Genomic DNA, 23,443 nt, shown 5'->3' with positions numbered 1-23,443 from the left:
TGAGCCTGATTGATCTGTTTAAATTGGAGCAAAGGGCCTATGGGGGTCACAGGAGCAACTGGCTGATGTTGACTTAGCAGAAAGGACGAGCGGTGGGCATGGGACTGGCTGACCAAAGGTGTGCTCAGAGCTGCTGACCTTAGCGAAACCGAGCTTAGGTGACCAGCCCCAACCCACCACGGGTGTTTGCCGCAGCTGGGTGGCTTTGCCAGCCTGGATCAGATCCCAGGACCAGTGAGGCTGCAATGTCCCTGCGTGGCACTGCCGGGGAGGTGACAGCCTTTGTAAGGAGCTGTGCTGGGGCTGGAGACGTGGCCCTCCCAAAACAGCACTCTGATCCCAGCCTCGGTTGAGTCTGGGCAGCTTGAAGTGAGCTTGCTTCCCCTTAAATGCCCGCGTGGAGTTTTGTAGCAGGCTGAGCTGGTTTTAACAGCATTTAACTTAAAATGATTACAACTTCAGCCCATGGACAAGAGTTCGAGCAGTTTCCAGAGCTCATTTACAAAAGGGGTTGGAAAAGTTATTCCAAGTTAACAGCCTACATTACAGTAGCAGTTATTTGAACAGGTGGGGACTGGGGGAAGTAGGGACATTAGCCAAATGGTGAATCATAAGCTAATCAGATTGCCACCCATATTTGCACCGAAAGGAGGAAAAAAAAAAAAGTGGTGCACGAAAATACCGCACATCGCCAGCTTCAGAACTGACTCAGCAATGGCCCAAACTTTTATTGAGCTTTACTGGGCTGCCTGCTGTGCTCCCACTTGGTATAGCGGGAGCTGTCTCCGGGAGCCACCAGAGAGGCTTGCTGTGCCCCAATAGCCTGTGGCTTGCTTGTGCTCTGTGCTGCCCTCCGCATTTCTGCTCTGCACAAGCGGGGATGAGTCTGGGGCAGCCGCAGCCTCCAGCTCCTGCGCCCAGCAGAGCTGTGCTGGTGCCGGAGAAAGCCTCTGGCCATCAGGGGACAGGCAGGTGATGGAGCCGATCCCTGCCTCTTCCAAAAGCTGGGGGAAGAAGAACCACGCTGGGGCCCAGGGCTGCTCCGCACCACCCACACTCATCCTCCCGGAGTGCAGCCGCCGGAGACCCCCTGGAGCAATAAATAAATAAATAAACGGAGACTTAAATGGATTAAAAATAAACTAATGACATAAAATAACAACCACATCGCTGGAACTCCGCTGATGTCAATGGAATTCCTCACGCCTTGCAGCAGCGAGCAGAGAATCAGATCTGAAGTGCTGAGGCTGCTGGCGGCTGCTTGCCTGTTTGTGTGTGCAGTGGAGAAAAGTGCTTGTTTGGTGCTGATTGCAGACTACGGAATAAGAGCAATTTCTCATCCCACCTCCACAGAAGCTATTTAAATAGTTCTACACCCACTTTGAAAGATGCTCAGTTAGAAAGGGAGTAAATCTGGAAGTTGTTACTCCTCGAAGGAAGAAGAACCAACAACCAGGCTCTGCGGCCGGCGAAGCCCCGGGGGCCGGGAAGCCAAAGCGTTACGCAGAGCCCCGATTTGCAAAGCCACTGTGAAATACTGGGGACAGGGCTGTGCCAACCTCTCCCCTCCTTGGGGATTCGCTTACATCCACTGGCATTGAAGGCAGCGTGTGCTAGCTCTTTCCCACACCAGTGATGGAGATTTAAGCCACGGCACAGGAGCTCAGCCAGCGGCTGAGGATGAGGGCGCTGCACTTAGGATTTAAAAGCCTCTGGTTTTACTAGGTGTTTGATGTCACAGTACATCAGTGCCTGAACGGCTGTCCCTCCACCCCACCCGGAACCCTCACCTCCTTAGGAAAGGGCAGCGATGTTTTTTCTTAAAAATAAACTAATTATAAAACCTAAGTCAGTTTCTCACATTCAAATAGCCTCTGTAGCAACCAATTATTTCCGAGGACACGAGGAACAGCTGTTGCAGTGCTGTAGCTCAAGCAGTTACGTCTTGGCTATTTAAATGGATAAGAGTTGATAGTTTTATTCCCATGTGATATTACTAAGACATGATAAACAACCATAGTGTTAGTATTAATTTGTGGAGCAAAGATCGCTTTAATTTGCTTCAAGCTGAGGAACAATTTTAATGCAGTATTATCATTCCACAAATTACTGTTTGAAAATGTGCTTTGTCTTTCCCTCCTTTTTCCCCACTTCCTTTTTTTTTATTTTATTTCATTCGATGAAGCAATACAACCCCGGGCAAAGGCGACGTTAAGGCAGAGCCAGTTTGTAAATCAGCCTTCAATCTCTGCAGACCAGGAATGCTTTCCAAAGGTGAACGTGGTGCCTTGCCTCGGGACCTTCTCAGCTCCTGTTAGAAGGTAGGGAAATACCACATTTGGCCATGGAAAGGTGAACCCGTGGCACGAAGGCTGGCAGTCGGAGCTAATTAAGCAACAGGTGACACTGCTTAACGCACACGTGCCTGTCGCCAAGCCTTTCCAAGTATCCTGGCTGCTCTGTGTTTTTATGCTGCGTTTCTTCCTAGGATCACAACACACTCGACAGCGGTGATAAATCAGCTCTCGTGATGTCCTGTTAGCCAGGGAACTATTACTGACCCCGTTTAGTGAGAAATCCGAGGCCCACAGATGGCCTAATGGCGTGATTACCCCAGGTGGGGCTCCCCATGGCTTCACCGAGTCCAAGACAGAGCTCAGCACTTCTTAAGATGGAAAGAAAAATAATAATAATAAAAAGAAATGGGTTGGACCACTGAGATCTGGGTACTTAAACAAGCCAAAAACCCCACAGAGGGTTGGATTTACCACGAGGTTTAGGTGCCACGTACCTCTCGTGGGACAGTAAGGCACCAAGGAGTAACGCACGTAGATGCTCGGCAGCTTGCAGTGGACAGAAAAGCTCTGTAGCCTCCTCCCCGAAGCATGGGAGGCTTTTCCTACCGAAGGCTCACTGTGGTCCTGCCGAAATTAGACCCCAGGCACGTTCATGATGCTGTGGTGAGCGTAACAGGAGGCTTGAAGCCAGGGCGCTTGCCTGACGTGGCTCCTCTGCCCACGGCTTAGTAAAAGAGCGATGCATTGAGATGTGAACTGAAATGCAGGGAATTTCCTTACCGGAGGCTGCTCAAATGATGAAGGTGCTTGCATCGTGCCGAGATGCTCACAAGGACCCAGAACGGAGCTGTTTTTCAGAAGGGGTGTCCCACTCGGCCCAGCCTGGGAGGGTGCTGTCCTGCGAGGCATGCGGGTGATTCCTGGTCTCCTGCTTGGGCAAACACTTCAAAACAAAGGGGCTGGGGACAGGTGACAGTGCGGCAGCATTTTCTCGTATGTTTTATGTGGATTTCAATCCAAGGAGTACATTCTGAGGCCCAGGATTGAGCCCTGTAGGCAAAGTAGATAGAGGAACATCCAATGCCGAGGGGGTCAGTCAAGGACTTTACTCAACAGCGTCAAAATGAAGGTGCACTCAAACATGTAGAGCAATAAGGACTTTTTCACACAAAAAAAGGTTCTGTGGGCTTCCTGCTCATCCAGAGCAGGGAACTCTGAGTGCTTAGATTTTGGAGGCGCTGCAAACCACAGTTGGGCACCACAAGGAAGACCCCAAAAGAGGAGTCCATGCTAATCCACCTCTTTAAATCTGGCCCCGAGCGACTTGCACGGGTCGGACAGGTGTTAAGAGGCAAAGCCAGAAATAGAAAACCGATTCCCGCTCCTGGCCTTTCGTTTGAGGGCTTGGACAGGTTCCCAGACAACTGCCAGCCACATGAAGGTACAAATTACTTGGAAGAGTGCAAAAGGGTAATGGACCGGGGTCAAAAGCCACCGCTGGCTTGCAGGCCCTTAGCAGGCAATGGCGGCCACGGCGAACGCGGGGTTCAGCCTTGATGGGGAGTACATGAAACGCTCCTCCTCTCCTCCAGGCTGGGTTTCTCCGTGCTGGCTTGCGCTCCACCTGCCTGACAGCAGAAGCAGGCAGATTTATTTCCTCTGAGGAAGGCGGGCTCGCATCGCAGGAGCACCCTGCCGCCCGGCAGACAGCTCCCCAGCAGCCCTGGTGGCATCCACGGTGCCCACGGTGCCCGAGCACTGCCAAAAAATGGGCTGGAGAAGGCTGATTTCGTGCTGTTACCCAGGGAAATGATGAACAGCAGCTAGCAGCCGGCTTCTGAAGGCAGTCTTCAGAGAGAGAATCGATCGCCGGAGCTCCACGGCTCGGGTAGGGGCACGCACCCTCTCCCTCAGTGCGTCTTGCCCAGCACAACGCGACGGCAGCGGCTGTACCGCACGTCGGGCATGGCAGCAGTGATCCGCAGAGGTTCATTTCCCTGCCTCGCAACATGATGTCATTGCTGCCTGTGTCCGGACCCAGACATTTTAAGGCTTAAGTATTTATTGCTGCTGCTGCGAAGCTGGTAATGGCCTCGGCTCCTCCAGCGTGCCGCAGTCCTGCTGGAAACCCAGCTGCTTTCGCTTCCTTCCCGTGCCTCTCTGTTGTGGTGAGAGGCGTTTTCGTGCCATGGGCTCGCTAGCACCCGAGCCTCAAAATCGGCTTGCAACAGCTACCGTCCTTGGCACAGACAGCAAAGCTCGCAGGCTTCCTTTTCTGTTTGAAACTGGTCCCCAGAGGCTTAATTTGCAGACAGTAATGGGATTCCATCTTCCTGCACTTGACAGAAGGTGCCTCTGCGAGCAGCCTTGGTTCACCTTTCAAGAAGCTGACCTCTTTTTCTTGAACAGCATCCCAGTTTTGGTATGTGGGCTGTGACAAATGTTTCAGGGAAGGATTACAGGGTTAATTAACACATTAATATTTAATCCCGCTTCCTTGCTTTCACGTCCCAGGCCAAAATTTCTGCCCCCGGACCCAAATCTACGCCAGCCATAAGTATCACTTTCGACTAGGACCCCGAAATTTCCGCGTTATTACTCTCACTCTTTTCCTCTGCGAGAAACCCCGGCCTCCTTCCTTCAGCCGTCCTCCCTACAGTCAAATTGTTTTGGAAGGGAGTTGTCTTCTCTTGGCACTAGCCACGGGATCAAACCTCCTTTCCCGTCGGTAACGCGTCCTCCTCTGCTAGGCTCTCCTTTGCTGAGGAGGCACGACGTCTTCACGCCTGTTATCTTCACATTTCTTCTTCTCAGCTCCACAGAAGCGGAGGGAGATGAGGAGAAGACACGACAGGAGCCCCAGGGGCAGGGAAGAGCACGGGGACGGGCACGCTTTTTGTCAGGACAGGGTTTGTGGCCTTCGGCTGGCTTGACCCAACTCTGCTCCGGCACAGCAGCAGGAGGGTGGGAGGTGGGATCGCAGCGGGGGAAGGCCCACCCGTTATGGCTTTAACACCAGTACGAGCAGCAGGGCAAGCGTGCTGGCACAGGTTTTTCCCTAGGATGGTTCCTTGGTACCTACGTCTTGTGCAACCAGCTTGAAGCCCGCCCCATCCCATTCCACTGCCCTCAGTTACTGAGCTAGGAAGGCCTGACACCTGTACCCCGAAACATCTCTGGTGTTGATGCCCCTCGCAGAGCCGTGCGTGCACAGGCATTGCTGCCACACGTCCTGCTGCTCTCCTGCCACCTCCTGCAGCCCGGCCATGCCCTTGGGTTCGCCACCCAACCAGCAGCGTGGCTCCCTCCAGCAAACCAGGCTGCTGGTTACGGAGTTAAACGCTGAGGAGCGGGTGAGATCAAGCACAAACACATAGCTGGAGGGATGTTCGGGTGCTCCAGCAGCTCCCTGTAGCAGCACTCGACCACCAGCAGCTGCTCCCTGGCCAGCCCCATGAGGTTTGGGGTGCTCGTTCTGGAGCACTTATCGTAGAATCACAGAATCATCAGGGTTGGAAAAGACCTCCAACATCATCTGGTCCAACCATCCCCCTACCACCACTATCACCCACTAAACCCTGTCCCTAAGCACCACGTCCAACCTTCCCTTGAACACCCCCAGGGACGGTGACTCCACCACCTCCCTGGGCAACCCGTCCCAATGCCCGACTGCTCTTTCTGAGAAGAAATGTCTCCTCATTTCCAACCTGACCCTCCCCTGGCACAACTTGAGGCCATTCCCTCTGGTCCTATCACCGGTTATCTTCAAGAAGAGGCTGACCCCCAGCTCCCTTTCAGGTAGGTGTAGAGAGCAATAAGGTCTCCCTTGAGCCTCCTTTATTATTATTATTTTCTCTTTAATTTTTATTTTTACTTTTTATTTTTCCCCCATTTTTGAGGTCTAATTTCTTGTTTTCACAAACTCAAAGCACAGCGGCGCATAAAAGCACGGGGCCCCGGGCAACCACATCCAGCGGGCGGCATCCACCCTCGCCTGTGTTGGGACGGGGGGGATCTTTCAGGTCCCTTCCGCCCCGAGTTTTCCCACGCAAAGTTTTACTGTTAGAGAGCCTCTCGTCCCGGTGGCTCACCCTGCCAGCCCGCCCCATCCAGCGGGCGACGCGGGTGGCAGGGGGCACAGCTGCCCAGATCACCTCGGAAAGAGCGGCCAGGCGCTGGCACGGGTCAGTACCGGCGGGGGGGGGGGGGGGTACCCGGGGACACGACCCCGACCCAGCGGCGGACAACCCGCGGGCCGCTCCCCGCGGGGACCCCCCCCCCCCTCCAGCCGCCCACCCCGGGGCTCGGCGCGCCCCGGCGCCGCAGCGCCCCCCGCCCGGCGGCTTTATGAATGGGCGCAGCGGAAGCCCCGCCCCCCCGGACGTGACGCCCGGCCAATGGGGGCGCGGGGCTGCGTGGCTGGGTGAGGTCAGCGCGGCGGGGCCGGGGCCGGGGCCGGGGCCGGGGCCGGGGGGCGGCGGCGGCGGCAGCGGGCGGGGGGGGGGGCGGCGGCGGCGGCGGAGCCGGGAGGGGGGGGGGCGCGGAGGGACGAGGAGGAGGAGGAGGAGGAGGAAGAGCAGGAGGAGCGAGAGGAGGAGCGGGGGGCTGCCGCCGGTCCCCGCCGCCGTTCCGCGGAGGGCAGCTCGGGGCGATGCAGGGCTTCGTCAGGCTGTGAGCGCCCCGCCGCCGGCAGCAGGAGCTGCAGCAGCAGCAGCAGCAGCAGCAGCAGGAGGAGGAGGAGGAGGAGGAGGAGGAAGGGGAGGGAGCGTGGCGGAGCGCAGCGCCGCGAAGGCGGGAGCGGGGCTGCCCCGGTGCCCGCCCCGCGCGGGGGGCCGGCCCCTGAGTGCATGCGGGGCGCCCCGCCGGGCCGCCGCCGGCCCGCTGCCGCCCGCCGCTGAGAGCCCGGCGGCGAGGAGGTCCGGGCGGGCGGTCGCCCACATGCGCGGCCCCAGCCCGCGGCTTGGGGAACGGCGCCGAGCGGAGGAGGCGGGCGAGGGGAGCTGGAAGCGGCCGGCGGCGGCGGCGGCGAGGAGAAGATGGCGGAGCGGCGGAGGAGCTGAGAGCGGCGCCCGGAGAAGTGGGGCCGCCCCCGCAGCCTTCCTCCGCAGCCCCCCGGACCCCCCGGCGGCCACATGCAGGCCAAAAAACGCTACTTGACGCTGCTCTCCGCCGCCACCTGTCTCGCCCTGCTGCTCTACCTCGGAGGCGTGCAGCTGCGGGCGGCCCGCGCCCCGCCGCCCGCCGGCCGGCATGGGGCTGCCCCGCGGCCCGGCAGCGAGCGGCCCTGGCCCCGCTTCCCCGACGCCCTCCGGCCCTTCGCGGAGCCGGAGGGGGCCGCGGGGGGCGACGCGGGGGGCGGCGGCGGCGGCCGGGTCTCGCCCCGGCAGCGGCGGGACGGCAGCGCCGGGCTGTACCGCGGGCGGCGGTGCCGCATGGAGTCCTGCTTCGACTTCGCCCTTTGCCAGAAAAACGGCTTCAAGGTCTACGTGTACCCGCAGCAGAAGGGGGAGAAGATCGCCGAGAGCTACCAGAACGTGCTGGCGGCCGTCGAGGGCTCCCGCTTCTACACCTCCGACCCCAGCCAGGCGTGTCTCTTCGTCCTCAGCCTGGACACGCTGGACCGGGACCAGCTCTCCCCGCAGTACGTGCACAACCTCCGCTCCAAAGTGCAGAGCCTCCACTTGTGGAACAACGGTAGAAATCACTTGATTTTTAATTTATATTCCGGCACCTGGCCCGACTACACCGAGGACGTGGGCTTCGACATCGGCCAGGCCATGCTGGCCAAAGCCAGCATCAGTACTGAAAACTTCAGACCCAATTTTGATGTTTCTATTCCGCTCTTTTCTAAGGATCATCCTAGGACAGGAGGGGAGAAGGGATTTTTGAGGTTTAACACCATCCCTCCTCTCAGGAAGTACATGTTGGTATTCAAGGGGAAAAGGTACCTGACAGGGATAGGGTCAGACACCAGGAATGCCTTATATCACGTCCATAACGGAGAGGATGTTGTCCTCTTGACCACCTGCAAGCATGGCAAAGACTGGCAAAAGCACAAGGATTCGCGTTGCGATAGAGACAACGCCGAATACGAGAAGTAAGTGAGCGCTGCCCCCGCCTCGCGCGCGCGGCTCCGGGGCCACGGCGCCCGAGGGCGCGCTCCCGAGCGCCGGTGGCTGCCCTCGGGACAGAGGAGAGTCTCGACGTACCCCTCTGGCTGGCCCTGGGCGATGCCTCGGGTCGGGGAGCGGGGAGGGAGGTGGTGGAAGCGGCCACGGGGGACGCGGCTGCGGCTCGCGTCGCCTGGGGACCGGCGGAGCGCTGGCGCCCTCGGCTCGGCGGGTGAGGATGCTGCTGGAGGATGCTCGGGCACCTGGTGCTACCCCGCCTCCCCGTCCTGCCTCTCCGGGTAAATGCTCTGCCCGAGACAAAGTTTGAGGAGGGCTGCAGTTGGCGAGAGCGGCGGTTGGGACGGTGTCCGAAAGCGCTGCCTGCTGCCCGGGTGGTTTCCCCGGGGGGTTTGCCCGAGGCAGCAACTTGCCTCGCGGGCTGGTTTCCCCTTGGCTCGAGCTGATACAACATCAGAGGAGCGAGGAGGAGAAAGAGAAGCTCTCTGTGTGAATGCCCCGTGTTCGAGTTCCTGATTTTTGTATGTGAGGGAACGCGTCCGTGGTGTGAGCACAGCTCACGTTTTCCCTTAGCGCTCTCGCTCTTGGCTTTCCCCGATGCTTGTTTTTATTTGCTGGCGCCGTCAGGTTGCTGTGGTGTTACCTTTCCAGTACGCTTTTCAGGTTTGTACAAAGAGCTGCCGGGAAAATCGCTTCCTGGGAATTACCTCCAGAGAACCACGGTGCTGATGAAGCTGTTTGCAGCCCGTTTAAATGCTGACCACCAGTACATTTCCTGCAGAGTGGATGTACGCGAAGTTTTTAGCATGGGAATGTGTTCCGTGTTGCGGGAGCCAGGCGCTGAATTAAAACAGAGCAGCCTCGCACCGCGGAGCTGCCGAGGGCTAGAGGAAGGGGTTTGCAATGCATAGTGAACGTGGGTGGGAAAATACTCCTGGGGAGGAGCGGTGGAGAACCTACAATGCCATTAACGCTGGTCAAAATTTGCAGTTGGCTGCCTGTTTCTCCACCGAAAGTAGCCACAGGGCTTTGAGAGGGATCGGCCGGGTCAGCGCCAAAACACGAGGAGGGCTGTGTGTTCTTGGGTGAACTCTATTCGCCTTCCCGTCCTTGTAAATTCCCCCTAAGCGGGGAGAAGACAGCAATGCAAATACTTCGTAGACTTTTAATGCCATTCACTTTTGGGAAACTGATGATGGAGTGATGGAATGGTGCAGAAAAAATCCAGCGGAGGTACCAAATGATGAGAAATCCAGCGGAGGTGCTAAGCTAGACTCACGCTCTTGGTGACCCAGGAGCTCTTTTGGCTGCCCTGTAGGGCACGGTTATAGGGACCCGGGCTGTGGCAGAGAAGAAGGCAGACCTGGCAGCTGTGCCTTTCAGGTCATGCTGTTGTCTGGCAGAGCTTGGAGTAATTTGAGCTGGTTTACAGATACGAAGAGTCTTGATCGTTTGCTCTGTTCTGCAGAGTGTATGTTGTCAAGTTGTCACAAAGCAAACACCAGCCGGTTGTTTGACGTGAGTACAGCCTTATTTTTTCTTCTTTTTTCCCCAGTTGCAGCGTTTGGCCTAATAAAAGATACAGCTCTCCCCATATTTCCTGGCCTTCCTAAAACGTCTTTGCAGCTTGTTTTGTAGGGAAGAGCGTACACAACCCTCGTTCACACAAAAACCGTTCTGGCTCCGAGATGCGGCTGTATCCGGGGTGGTGTCTGGTGACTTCAGCATTCCCTCACGGCGCTACCTTTTAAGACAGGAAGTGAAAAAATGATGATTCCAAGGAAGTAAGATTACACGAAGAATTGAGGCAGGCTGAATTTGTGGCCGGGCTACCGAGGTGAGCAGGCAAACAGCCAAGTGCGGGTGCCGAAGCTCTCTAACCTCGCGTCCGATCCCAGAGAGCACCTGGCAGAGCGTGCTGCTGCCCCTCCGCGCCCGTGGTTCGGAGCTGATTTACAGCAAAGTATGCCATCTGCTGATTCTCCAGGACCGCTTTCTCCCGTGTCCTGCCTTTTCTCTTTCTCCCGTTCGGATACGGACCGCGCCTGATGCTCAACTGGCTTTACAAAACCTGACGAGGTCACGTCCTGAGGGTAGGGTAACTAGTCAGCTGGTGGAGGTGCTTGTGTGTGAATGTGTAACCTGCGTGTGAACGCTGAAAGAGACTCCTCTATTCGCTCAGCCCAGAGCAGCATCTGATCACCAGCAAGGCTGTAGCACTTGGAAGTGTCTCTAAATGAAGCTGGGCCTGTGCTGACTCGAACACCACTCAGTGGGGCCTTGAAAACCGCAAGCAGAGCTGCTTCGGCAGGGCTTTTTCAGCTCGGGTTTAACGGTGTGTTCTCGAGGTTTTAATCACGAAAAGGATGAAATGTGTTCTCCAAGGTACGTGTGGTTGCATATCCATGTAGAGTTAGTTGTGTATGGCAGTCTTCTCCCTTGCTGCAGCGGCTACCCTACCTCGCAGGACAGACGGGGAGTAGTGCCCTCGTGCCCCGTCCCTGGAGAGCCGTGCGAACGAGTGGCGAGAGGCAGAGGGCTTGCCGAGCCAGGTAAACGAGGCGATCGGATGTTAAAACGCGGTAATCTCGTGCCGACGGGGTGGGGTTGTGTGCTCTTACCTCCGTACCAGCGCCCGCCGTCAGTTACTCGTGCTGGAGCTTCGTCTGCGGCGCAGCACACGGTGGGTGTCGAGTCCGAGCGAGGTCTGCAGGACGCGTTCCTTCCCCTCCGGGAACCTGAAGCAGCCAGGAACAGTGACCTCCTTACCTGTGGGAAGTGCAGGAGTGCCTTACCGCATCGGGAGGAAGGTGGGAAGGGCATGTGCATATTAAACTCCGTCCCCAAATTGCATTGAGAGATCCGTCTGTGTGTTACAGCTAATTAATTTGCATCCCGGTTACGCATCTCGGCAGATAAAGCTGATGCAGACAAAAATGAATTGCGTTATCACCATCCGACTACTAGCAAACAGGATTTAAGGGAAAACAAAGAAAATACCTGGTTTCTCTGCAGTGTTTTAGGCTCGTCGAAGTTGGCCTTTGTCATCAGTGCTGGGCTTGCTGAGCTCCTGTTCAGTGGGATTTTAGCGCCGAGCTTTCCACCTCACGAAGGGTTAAGCAGGCAAACTGCTGCTGAAGTTTGAAGACAGCCTCTTAAATATTTAATGTCAGTCTAAATATATACATATGTACAAAGTGTTTTAAACAAAGGCAGAATTCATGTACAGGCCTAACTGGTTCCAAATAATTACTTTTTGGAAGGTAATAGAAATGACTACGGATACCGAAAGAAATTGGGGAATGCAGCGTTTTAATAAAGCCAGGTGCAGAGAAGAGATTCGCACCAAAACGAGGATCTTTCTAGGGATGCCAGCAGTGTTGTCTGTGGCGTTTCCCCTGATGGGTGGACAACCCTGCCTTCAGAAGATGGAGCGAGCAGCAGTGATGGTATCCAAAAATGCAAGGTCTCATCAGAAGCCCATTCGAGTGTTCCCTGCTCTTATCTGTGCAGGATAGCTGAGGTCGGTGTTGGTAATGAAACGGTGCGGGCGGGGGAGGACACGGGTAATGAGCAGAGTCAAAGAAAGGAGGAAAGAAAAGGGGGAAGTGAGCAAAAAAATGTGGTTTTGGGCAGATGAGCATTTTTTTTTCTTGTGGTGGAGGGCAGCTAGTGTACGGCACCTCGGCAGGACACGGGGTAGCTGCTGGGGGTTCACTGGGGGAAGACTCCCGGTTGAACACGTTGTGGGTGCTTTCGGTAATCCCTGGGGCCCTGTGGGCTTACCTGGTGTGCACTCTGCTGGTGGAACACGTGTCAGCCACTGCTGCACCTCCTACCGTGAAAATAGTGTCCTGGGCAAAGGGTACAGGGATGCGCGCTGAGCACGGGCTGGGAAGAAAAGCAACTTTCGGTTTTGTTTCCTCGCCCCCAGGAATAAAATACATATATATAAAAAAAGAAGTGGCAGACACTAGGGATGAGTTTGCCGCTCACAAGACTGGCACGAAAACACGAAGTGAGGCTTAGGCATGCCCGCCGAGCATGTGATGATAATCTAGACGTTGCACGCGTGTACGTGCATGTTCTGAACAAAGGTGAAATTCTTGGGTTTTCAGCATCTCGAGCTTCAGTGTGTTGCATTAAAGCATAAAGATAAATGCCCCCTTTAATCACTTCAAGCGTTATTTTCAGAATTCTTTAAAAGGTTTTTTGAGTTAGCAGCTATTTAGGACAGGGCTGAGAAGTCATCCACGGTTGTGGTAGCTGATGTCCAGGACAGATCTGTTCCCGAATCCGGTGAGCTGCACTGAGACGGGAACCGGCCCACGGATCCTAAATATCACCAGGCCGCTGCTGGAGCTTGGATGCAGCTCAAGAACTACTGAGCGAGCTTGGGCATTTTCCCAGAGTATCTTGGCTCCTGCAGAGACCAGTCCCAATCAGACTGCTTTTTTATTTTAATATCAATTTTCAAGAAACTGGAAATCTGCCCGTTTTCACAAGGCGTTTATTCCAAAGAGCGGGAAGCAGGTAAATGTCGATGTGCTCCCCAGCACCTGAAATGTGCTGTACTGCCTTCTTACCCCTGCTCTCCGTACCTATCTCAGCATTCTTGTATGCAGATGGGGAAAGGCTCCGGCTTCCCACGGAGGACAGAGCTGCCTGCCGGCCTCGAAAGGCGCCGAAGGGATGCGGGTGCTGGCTGTCCACATGTGGAGTGGCTGCAGCCACCCTGCCCGTGGCCAGCCTCCTTCCTAACCTCAACTCGTTTTCTTGTGAGGCAAGGTGTTGTTATAATCACTTGCTCCAGGCTTTTCGGCATCTCTTCTGCCCAGCATCTAATCCGAGGCTCTGCGGTGACAATTGCGGTAGATGGCTGGCTGGTCCAGCCCCTTTTTTCCTATAGGCAGAAACGTAGGTGAAAACTGCTTTTACTTTTTGAAGAAAATCATTCTGGGATAATTCACTGATAAATAATTACCGTGCTTGGCAGTAGGACAGAACTCGAACCCAAAAGTGGTTGTAGCCATCGTTTTCACATTTAGCAGAATTAAACCCCAAACGGGCGAGTTGGAAGCACTCTGAGCCCCGAGCAAAGCCGAGCCAAAAGCCGTGTTTGCAGCCTGCTGTCCAGCCACGACTGAGACCAGCCATGCCCTTGCCTTCCTGCCTGGTGGGGCACATCTGCTGGCCTGGATTGGTTCGAGCAAGGGCTTAGCAATGTGTCCTCGGCGTTTTAATCAGAAAAAAGGACAAACGCGCTCTCCAAGATGGGTATAATTGCATATCCACGTAGCGTTGGGAAAGTCGTTTGAGTTTGACTGCTGGAAATAATCCTTTTCTCCCATATTCAGCCTGGGAACAGCCCACTGGAAAGGCAGAAGGCAGGCATCTGTGAGCGGGAAGTGAATGAAGCTGGTGGGCACGGAGCGCTTATTTGCTCAACAGATGTGAGTCAAGAGAATGCGCGGTAATCTGGTGATTTCTGGAGTATTACCTGCGACTGTTTTCCCGTCCTCGCTGCAAGGTTTCTTTCAGCAAATCCACAGCGTTTTGTGGTCTTTGGTAAACAAACCGTTTTGCTAACCAGAGCAAAGTAGTCGGTGGGTACACAGACAGCTGGCTCCGAAGGAAGTTAAGCGATGTGCTGCGTGCCGCTAGGGTGGCTGATTTCCCAAGGAGTTGGCTGTAGCTGGAGGATGATGCAAGCTGCATCCTCCTGTCCCTGCTTGCATGGAGAGGCGTTCAGCGCTCAGGAATGCGTAACTTTAGGTTACGGTTAAGGTCCTGCAGCTTTCCAGGTTGCTTGGGAGTTTGGGACATAGGGGTGTCCTGGCCAGAGCGCTCCCTTAAGGAGTGAGTCCAAAATGAGAACAAAAGAGAGGAGGTTTGTTTCACTTGAGAAAAGGGAAGTAATGCTTCAAGAAATAAAGGTCCTCGCTCAGCAAAATTTTGTGCCTAGCTGCGTTGCGGAGAAAGGAGCAGAGTGAGCGTGTTCAGTTAGATGACTTTCCAAATGGGATGTGACTTTCTGAAATGGTATCGTGTATTGGAGTAAGGAAACATAACTTTCAGCCAGCCACGGGGTTAGGACTCCTCAATAACGAGAGGAAGGAGATGCCATTTTCTGTAAACACATTGCATTTTCCCCACTCAGCTCTCCCACCCCCCTCTTGCTGAGGTGTAACCTCAGTCTTTCAGGTGCTGTGGTGCTGCCTCCTTGGAGAGGGTGCAGATCTGGAGGTAAGCAGGTGCTGACCTGGAAGGTGGCACCGTGGGGTGTTTATGCTGGCTGAGCCAGGCTCCTGGTTCACGATGCAGTAGGAGAGGCTGCCCACTGCTCCCGCAGTCCTGTTGGTGGCTGCTATGGGACCTCCTTCTCCTCCCATGGGCAGCTGCCGTCCATGGCCAGCCTTGCCCCTGGCCAAGACATTGCGTTTCCATCTGCCTTCAAAATGGGGAAGAACGCTTTGCTTCCCATAAGCATTTTTGGAGATTGCTTTAGAGGGTTTTAGAGAAAGTGCTGTGTAAAACTGAAGTACGGTTCATTAATATTTACCCTGTCCCCTTCTCAGACAGCATCTGAATTGTGACTTGCCAATAAAAAGTGATGGTCGTTCGAGGGAGATGTTATCTGTGCCGGTGAGTGGCAGTCCCCACAAGAACTTATTTAGGGTTTTTTGGTTTTCGTAGATGGGGACGCGTGGCCATTTGTAATATATGAACCTTTTGGCTCTCCTCACTCAGACCCCCCAGACATCTCTGCCCATCCTGGTGCCTGTACCAAAGGCACCTGTGGTGAAGCTGCTCTTACCGCTGTGGACTTTGTTCCCCGTGATGGTTTCTGGTTCAGAAATACACGAAAACGAAATAATTCCCGGGTTCCTAAGTGAATTTCCTGTTTGTTCACTTTTTTTCCTCTAATATACTCTTTGTGTTTGTGAATGAAACAGAATTAGGGCTAATTTAGTTGATTGGCTGCAAAACAAAAGTATTCAGTGCGAAGAATGGGAAATGAGAAGGCCTTTCTGCAGTGTTACTTCTTTGCATAATTGTAATAGATTATAATTATACAGTTGGGCGTCGAGCAGTGGGCTTGCTGTAAACACGGTCATGTGAAATGTCTGCCTGCTCCCTTCTGTCGGTTTGAGGCCTGGTGCGGCCCCGCCGACGGCTGCTCCAGCACCTCCAGCCGCATTTTCTCTCCTGGCAGGATGGCATGATAGCGGCAGCGCCGCCGTCTTCGCTCCCCTTCCCGGCTCCTCCCCCAAAATTACCGCCGGTCGATGCGGCCATGTCAGGCTGTTGACACAAATCAATGAGATCAATCACTCCTCAGCTCCTGAACGGAGCCGAGAGCTGCGCCGAGCCATCCCGGCAGCGCTTGCTGAAGGGAAAACGCGTGCTGCGATGGTTCAGGGGTAGATGAGGGGACCCTGTCCTGCTAAGGATCAGTTCTCCAAGGCTGCAAAAAGAGCATGGTGTATATATATGTGGTATAAATGTTTCCTGTGATGGCAGCATGCTGTATGACCCGAAGGCCGTCAGCCCCAGGAGAGCATCGCGTGCTGAGCTGCGGAGAGGGCCGAGGCGGCGGCAGCAGGCCGGGAGGAGGAACGTGGACAGCAGGGTGACCATGAGTCCGGGGCGAGGGGAAGCTGAAGAAATCTGCTTCTGCAAAATGCATCTTTTCCTGTGTTTGCAGCTGGACTTGTGTGCTGGGAGCGGGCTGACAAGGTTCCCCTGGCCGTAGCAGCAGGGCTGGTGCATCCCTTGAGCGTGCTGGTTTAAGGCAGTGGAGCTCAGTTTCATTCACATGCCCATAGGGCAAGCGTAATTACAGACCCTGCTTTCCTTCCCTTCCCCTAGAAGATCTTGACTACTTCTGATCCTTTTTTTTTGCCCTGCAAACGATGGCAAACTTTTATCAGAATACCAGAATTACTGGTGCAATGGGGTAGTTTAGCGTGACTACTAAAAAGCCCATCAAAACTGCACTTGCTGCAGTCCGCAAGGAGGAAATCAGAGGCTGCTTGTGGAAGTCAGAACCTTCGTCCAAAGGGGAGGACAAATCTTTGTGCTGATGTCTGGTTTTGTATCTGAGAAAGCTTGTTTGGGTGTGCCTGCTCATGGGCTCAATCAGCTGCTGTGGGAAGATAAACACATAAATGTTTCATCTCCTTGATTTGCCACCAACCATTGTGCTGGGTGCTAGCAGATTTTTTTAATTAAATATAATTTATCTAGTCCTAGTGAGAAACATAATTACAGGATTTATTTTGTATACTGCGATTTTAGAATTACTTAATAAAGAAGAGTAACATTTCCCCCTCAAGGGCTGTTTAAAAACGAACAAACAAAATCAAAAAACAAACTGCACTTTGCTGAAAGTAATAAATCTCAGGCAGGAAGCACAAAAAAAAAAAAAGGCATCTAATATGTTGGAGCTGCAATAAAGCTGAAAATTAATAATCGGTAAGTTGGTGCTGCAAGAGAGCGAAGGCATTTCCTCAAATCCATAATGCATATAGCTTATTGAATGGCAGCAAAGTTTTGCATAAGCAGGAGAAAACCCTGATCAGAAAATGTAAAACCGTGCGATCTGCAGCCTGAAGATACAGTGCCACAGAGGATGTGGAGCCGTGTGCACGGCTGAAATGTAAGAAGGTGCTTTGCAAGATCAGGGTCTGAAATTGCATGCTAAACTTCAGTTTCTGCTCTGGGGGGGGGGTTTAAGCGTTGCAGGAAGGCACGGCTGTAGTCTCAGGGAGAGAATTAGGGTACTGTGAAACCCTCACACGAAAAGGTTTGTATGGCTGTTTAAAATAATTTAAAACAAATAACAGCCCTCCACCCTCCCGTCCTCTCTCACGCTTTCTTTTCCCCCCTAAAACTGAAAGGTAAGGCTACTACTTGAGTTGTAATGGAATAATATATCAAGTGAGTGATCACATCGGGCATGGACACTTACCAAATCACAGTGAGATAACTGTGAATAACTCTCTAGTTTCAACAATTTGCATGGCCATTAACAATTGATGGGTTTCCCTTAGAACCGCATTATCTGTGGCAGCAGGATCTATTCCCGCGTACGGCTCCTGCATGCTAAGTGCCAGAGAATTGCTCCAAAGAAGGGGTAATAAAAATCTGATGGCAGCAAGGTGGGTGGAACAGGCAGGGATTTAAAGGTGACATTTTCTTGAAGGTGGGGAAGTAGTTCAGGCAGTTGTTCGTTTTGCTCTCTCCCTTCCCCAGCTGGTTTTTCAAATACAGCTCTGCAAATCTTCGTGCAGGCTTCTGTGAGCTTTCCCTTGACTGCTTGGCGTGTTCTCGGGCTGCATGGCTGGCTTTGGCACGTGGATCAATTTAAGACACGTTTCAAAAAACATTTTGGTTTAGGTTTGGATTGGCCACGTGTCTCAAGCAGCTTTTATGCATATTTGTCAAAAAGACGAAATCGGGGTAAATTTAGCAGCGCTGGGTTGATAGATGGCTCCTTTATGGGAGTGCTTTTGAGGAGGTGTCAAAAATGTGTTTTCCTTGTGAGAATCGTGCCACCCTTTCAGTGAGCACACTGCGAGCCCCGCGCTCTGTGCTTTCATCTCCGGCTTGCTGTATGTCAGCTCTTGCCAGATCCCTCTGTCAAGTTGACTTTTGCAGCCCCAAATCTCATCTCTTCTCTCTTTTTCCTTCTCCTGAGCACGCTCTTCCTGCTCCCCCCTTACTTTTCACGGCTGTTGGTTCAAGAGCCAAGGATGAAGTGGTGGAGGGAAAGTGTGAGCCGTCACAGCAGGTGAGCTGCTGGGGCTCGTGGAAGAGGTCAGGGATGCACCGGAGCCCGTGGTGCAGGCACAAATAATAAAGTCTTAGATGTGATTCTTCAAAAATGCCTTCTGCAGGTGTGCCACATTGCAGTGCTGCACAGGAGGTGCTCGTTCCCTTGGAGCAGAGAAAATCACAGCTCTCCGAAGGGCTTCGTTAAACTCCCCATGTGTCTCTTGGTGCAGAGCTCCCAATGCCTGCTCCCAACCTAGTGATGGGCAGCAGGTTCCTGCTCCTGCTCTGAAGCGTTTGTTCTCAAAGCGTTGAAAAATGATTGCATCTTGTACCTAACAGCCTTCGCAGGACTCTTCGTCACCACCTCCAGCCTTCTGATAGCCACTTTGGTTCCTGCTGCTGCAAGCCAAAATAATAATAACAATAATAATAACAAATGCAGCAATTAGGACTTGTGTCCTTTGGCTTTGGGCTTAGAAAAATCTGCAAACTTTAATGAAAACAAGTTTTCAGCTTTTGTTCTGTTAGCCATTCCTGGTGGCCTGTAATAATCCTTTTTAGCAAAAAAAAAAAACAGAACAATTTCTTTCATTTTTAATGAAAATCTTTCTGCCATGGGTCATGCTCAAATAATTAGAAGGGAGATCTGTGTTGCATGTGTCTAGAACTGGAGAGCCGAGGATTTAGAGGTAGTGGTGTGGTCCCAGATTGCTCTGGCAGTTTGGTTACTGGTTATAACAATGCCTCGTTTACTTCACCTTTATTCGCAGGATGACCGTCTTTCACTATAATCAATGCACTGATTGCTATAATTGCGTTTTGTGGTACTGTGGTCGTACAATTAACTGGCTGGGCTAATAAAGTGTGGAATGTAATGAATATTTGTAAACAAACTTCATTAGGAAGAAGCTTAGGTTGAGAATAGGCACTGGTAGAGGATAAGAGAGGAGCCTCATCCTCTGTATCAATAATTACAGCATGGGGAAACCTGGAAATGAACAGGTCAACGTGGAAACCGTTCCTCTGTTATGTATCTGGCATTTGCTGCTGCAACATGCCTTTAAAATCCCTCTATTTAAAAAATACATATATATTTCTAGGAGAAGATTCCCCTGGAATGAGATCCTATTACAGACTGGAATTGTGTTTGCAGGATGTTAACATTAAAGCTGTATTGGGCACGATGCTGAAAACTGGACCGACAGCACAGGGCTGGCAGTGGCCTTAAGAAAGAAGAGTCTATTGTCCCCCCACGATTGGATCTTAATGCAATTAAAGTGAAAAAGGAAACCACCATTGAAAAGAGGAAGTGGATTTCCTAGCGGTGCCTCCGCGGGGGTGGATCACTGACATCTGGCTGTTGCTGAGAAGTTGGATGTCTTTTATTTTCCTTGAGGAGCTGTGTCCAATTCTTGCTTTTGTGTTTGTGCGTGCTCTGTGTGCCTCCCTCCAGTTGTCTTCCCCGTGTTTCGGATGCACGTTCCTGGTCCCAGGCGTGGGGTTTGGTCCTGCACGCTTCTGGGAGACTGTTGAGTCTAGCGAGCGAAGAGCTGAGGAATCCCTCCCACTTTGGAGTGTCAGCGCCGCCACTTTGGCTGGTAGCTTTGTTTTAAGGTTGCCAGAAATCCCTTTACACCTCCTTGCCTTCTCCTCTGCCATCGTTTGAGCTCACAGCCTCATTTTTAAGCTACTTGGCTGTTTTGTTGTTGTTGTTGTTGTTTTTTTGTTAAACATGGGTTTTCTTGGTTGAGTCTGTGTGTCATTTTAGCAGCAGTAACATTAAATTCCTCACCCTCCTTTTTTTAAGCTTTTGGTTGTCTGTGGAGCTAGTTATTTTTTTTTTTCAGAAAAATTCACATCTAAAGAGCCTAGCTCAAAGAGCACTGGCTCGAGGCCCTGTGTGTTAGGCTGGGGGCTGGCTCTTCTTGCCGTGGGAGCTCAGGGGCAAGAGGGTCTTTCAGCAGCACCAGTTCATGCATCTGCTTCCTACCTGCTGGTTTCAAAGAGTATTAATTTTTATGCGTTTATTGTGTTTAATTAAAAGCAGTGCTGCTTACGGCAGTGCTCGTGGAGATTCATCCCTCCCCCCTTCCCCCCCAATGAAACAAATAGGCATCTGGTATTTGTTTTGTATAACACAATCCTCATAAAATGAAGAGTAATAAAACATAATTATCTGTAAAGGCTGGTTTTATAAGCCTAAGAATGAGCTTGTTTCTGCCTCATTTTGCTCAGTTTGTAAGATAAAGGGTCTCTTTGTATGGCTTTAGCCCCTCTCCAGGTTAGGAGAGCATCATAGGGTTTTAAAATCCTCGGGGAAGGGTGCAAGTCAGTGGGAGCACGTGCACAGGAGAAGGCGCTGGCCTATCTTCAGGGCTGGGGAAGATGCTTTTAGTGTTCCTTTCGGAAAATTTCCCTTCCAGACAATGGGTTTTACTTGAAAGCTTTGGTAAAGTAGGGGGGAGAAATCTGTAGACCATGACAATGAGGAGTAAAGGTCAAAGTTTCTGTGTGCCCTTTTGCTTCGCTTTGCCTTGCTGTAACCCTGCAAAAACACTTTCCACCACCAAACACTAGCTGGGCTGGGGGATTTTGTGAACTGCCCCTGCATCGTGTCTGCTCCCAAGGGACTGGGTCTCTTGAGCATCCTCCTTGCTGGTTCTCAGCTGCGTGTCCCCTGGAGAGGAGGTGACGTCTGCCTGCGATGGCATCCGCCACCAAGCCTGGGTCCAGCACCCAGGGCGAGGAGCAGCAGATGGGGCAGTGCTCCTGCAGCGAGTGGTTCTGCTGCTGGTGGTGTAATGTGCTCCTGGGGTGTTGCAGGGTCTGGTGCGCAATGTCAACCTGCTCCTGGGTGTTGTTTTTCCTGGGAAAAAGTGGAACTGGATCATTTACGCCAATTAGATATTAAAGTGGGATGTGCTAATGGTTTGTGACTGTTCTAAAGGTAAAATATGGGGGGGAAATCCTTTTAGAAAACTCAGTCTGAGCCTGTTTATTTTTCTTTAAAATAGTAATGACCAAAATGTCATGTGTTTGTGATGAAAGCTAAAAGCTGCAGGGCTGCAAGGCGCCTTCAACTCAGGTGTGCTTTGCAATACGTTGTCTTAGGCCCTATTCTCATTTGCACAATTAGAGCAATAGAAGAGGAGGTAGCTCTCAGCTACTCTCAGCTTTTCTGTGAATTGTAGCCTCCTCAAAAGCAGCTACGACTTCGGTATTGCTTTCTCTCTGCGGGGCGAGCCTTGTAATTTTGCATCTTGATTAGCAGCTGCTTTTGTTCTTCCACGACGCTCGGGAACAACAGGGTTGGGAGCATGCACCGAATTGCTGGGCGATACCCTCACTGAGAGAGATGGCACGGCTTGGCTCGGAGCAGCTTGGCGCCTGCCAGATGGAGGCCGATGTGGAAACTTGTCTCTTTGCAGCACAGCCTCGTGTCACGCGTGAGCTAAATGTGCCGTGGGTGTCAGAGGCTGCAGAATCCAGTTCCATTTACAAGTCAAGTGGTCCGGGATGTTTGACCCCCTCCCATACTATGTTATGTTCCACTTAGTTTCCATCAGAGGTCTGGAATGCATCTTCCTTTATTTTCTTTCTGGGGTATTGCTTTGCAGATATCTCCCTGGAAAGTGTGCTGGTCCTTAATTAATTAATATCTACAAAATGCTCTGAGACCAGCGTTGCTTTGCATTCACAACAACAGAATTATAGTTAAAAGTTGATGTAGCTTCTGATTTAACCTCCTCATGTCTCCAGAGTAAATGGGTTTTACTTCACCAGTGTATGGGGGAACCCCCCCAAGCTGTTATCTTCAGTCGTGCCATCAGTGTGACACGGCCTCTCTTATTTATTCTCTTTCTCATTGCCTATAAAGTGGTAACGCTGGGTGCATTTTCTTTTAAACGTGACATAAAGTGAAATCCTGTTATTTGCACACATTCTGTGGCACTCGTCTTCGAAGTATCCAGGCAACCTTTATGTAGATGACACTTTAACTCAAACTCTTCCATTGTTACAAACGTGGACCTGTGAAGACAAGCAGGGTGGAAAAGGGAGGGAAGAAAGAGCTGTCTTGAACTCACGTTGGGCACCTTGAGTCACCTGGGGGACTCTTTGTAGAAAGTGCAATGCATTGAAGAGCTCTGCTCCCGGGTACTTAAACCCTCCACTTCAAAGTATTGCACGCTTTTGCCTTGGGAGTGGGCAGGTGGAGCTGGCAGCTGAGCCCCTGTGGTAGAGCCGCCAGGAGAGGGGATCTCATCGCTTCTCCAGCCTGTCACGCGGGGAACAGAATCACAGAATTGTAGGGGTTGGAAGGGACCTCGAGATCATCGGGTCCAGCCCCCCTGTCAAAGCAGGTTCCCTAGAGCAGGCTGCCCAGGTAGGCGTCCAGACGGGCCGTGAACATCTCCAGAGAAGGAGACCCCACAACCTCCCTGGGCAGCCTGTTCCAGTGCTCCGTCACCCTCACCGTGAAGAAGTTCTTTCGCATGTTGGTGCGGAACTTCCTGTGCTCCATTTTGTGGCCACTGCCCCTTGTCCTGTCCCCACAAACCACTGAAAAGAGGTTGGCCGAATCCCTCCATCTCCCACACTTAAGATATTTGTAAACAGTGGTAAGATCCCCTCTCAGTCTTCTCTTCTCAAGGCTGAACAGACCCAGGTCTCCCAGCCTTTCCTCATAGGGAAGATGCTCCAGGCCCCGTATCATCTTTGTGGCCCTCCGCTGGACTCTTTCCCTGTCTTTTTTATACTGGGAACTTCCTTGCCAGGTTCTCGATTTCAGGCCCGGAAGGATGAGGGCTCCAACAAGCCTGCAGCTGCAGCCGTTTTGTATTCAGCTGTGCTGCCCAGAAATTGAGAGCCCGGGGCTGAATGGGAAGCCCGAAAGACTTGAAGAGGAAGCCACTGGTGCTCTGTTAGTTTGCTCTGACCCCCCCAGGGGAGAGGTAACCCCATCTGGGGGGGCTGGGTGTGTGACCTCTGGTTGGGAATTGGTTTCTGAAGCCCTAGTCAAGGGAAGTGTGATTTGTGAGCTCACACCAGATCCTAATCCATTTGGGGCTGCCGGTGACTGGCAGGGCGCACGTGGGTATTAACGAGCATGTTGGTGTAGGCCGGAGGATGACCACGGAGGAGCGAGCCCTTGGAGGAGGCTGTGGTGGAGGACAGGGGCAGTGCCTTGGTGTCCCCAGGGGAGGCCAGGTAAGGCTGGCAGGGGTCTGCCATCCAGGG

At 52.7% G+C, this 23,443-nt stretch overlaps 1 protein-coding gene across 1 annotated transcript in view; it reads left to right on the top strand.

Moving 5' to 3' along the window:
• The first annotated feature begins 7,146 nt into the window (after positions 1–7,146).
• The window catches only part of EXT1 (exostosin glycosyltransferase 1), a 170,105-nt gene continuing 153,808 nt past the window's right edge, over positions 7,147–23,443 (top strand). The window contains exon 1 of the mRNA XM_040546935.1: positions 7,147–8,394. Coding sequence (XP_040402869.1) covers positions 7,430–8,394 — 965 coding nt within the window. The 5' untranslated portion in view covers positions 7,147–7,429. The remainder of the gene's footprint in view (positions 8,395–23,443) is intronic.

Source organism: Cygnus olor, chromosome 2 (genome assembly GCF_009769625.2).
Source record: "Cygnus olor isolate bCygOlo1 chromosome 2, bCygOlo1.pri.v2, whole genome shotgun sequence".
NCBI lineage: Eukaryota > Metazoa > Chordata > Aves > Anseriformes > Anatidae > Cygnus > Cygnus olor.
Note: the sequence above shows the minus strand (reverse complement) of the source record. Positions and strands in the feature narration are given on the sequence as shown.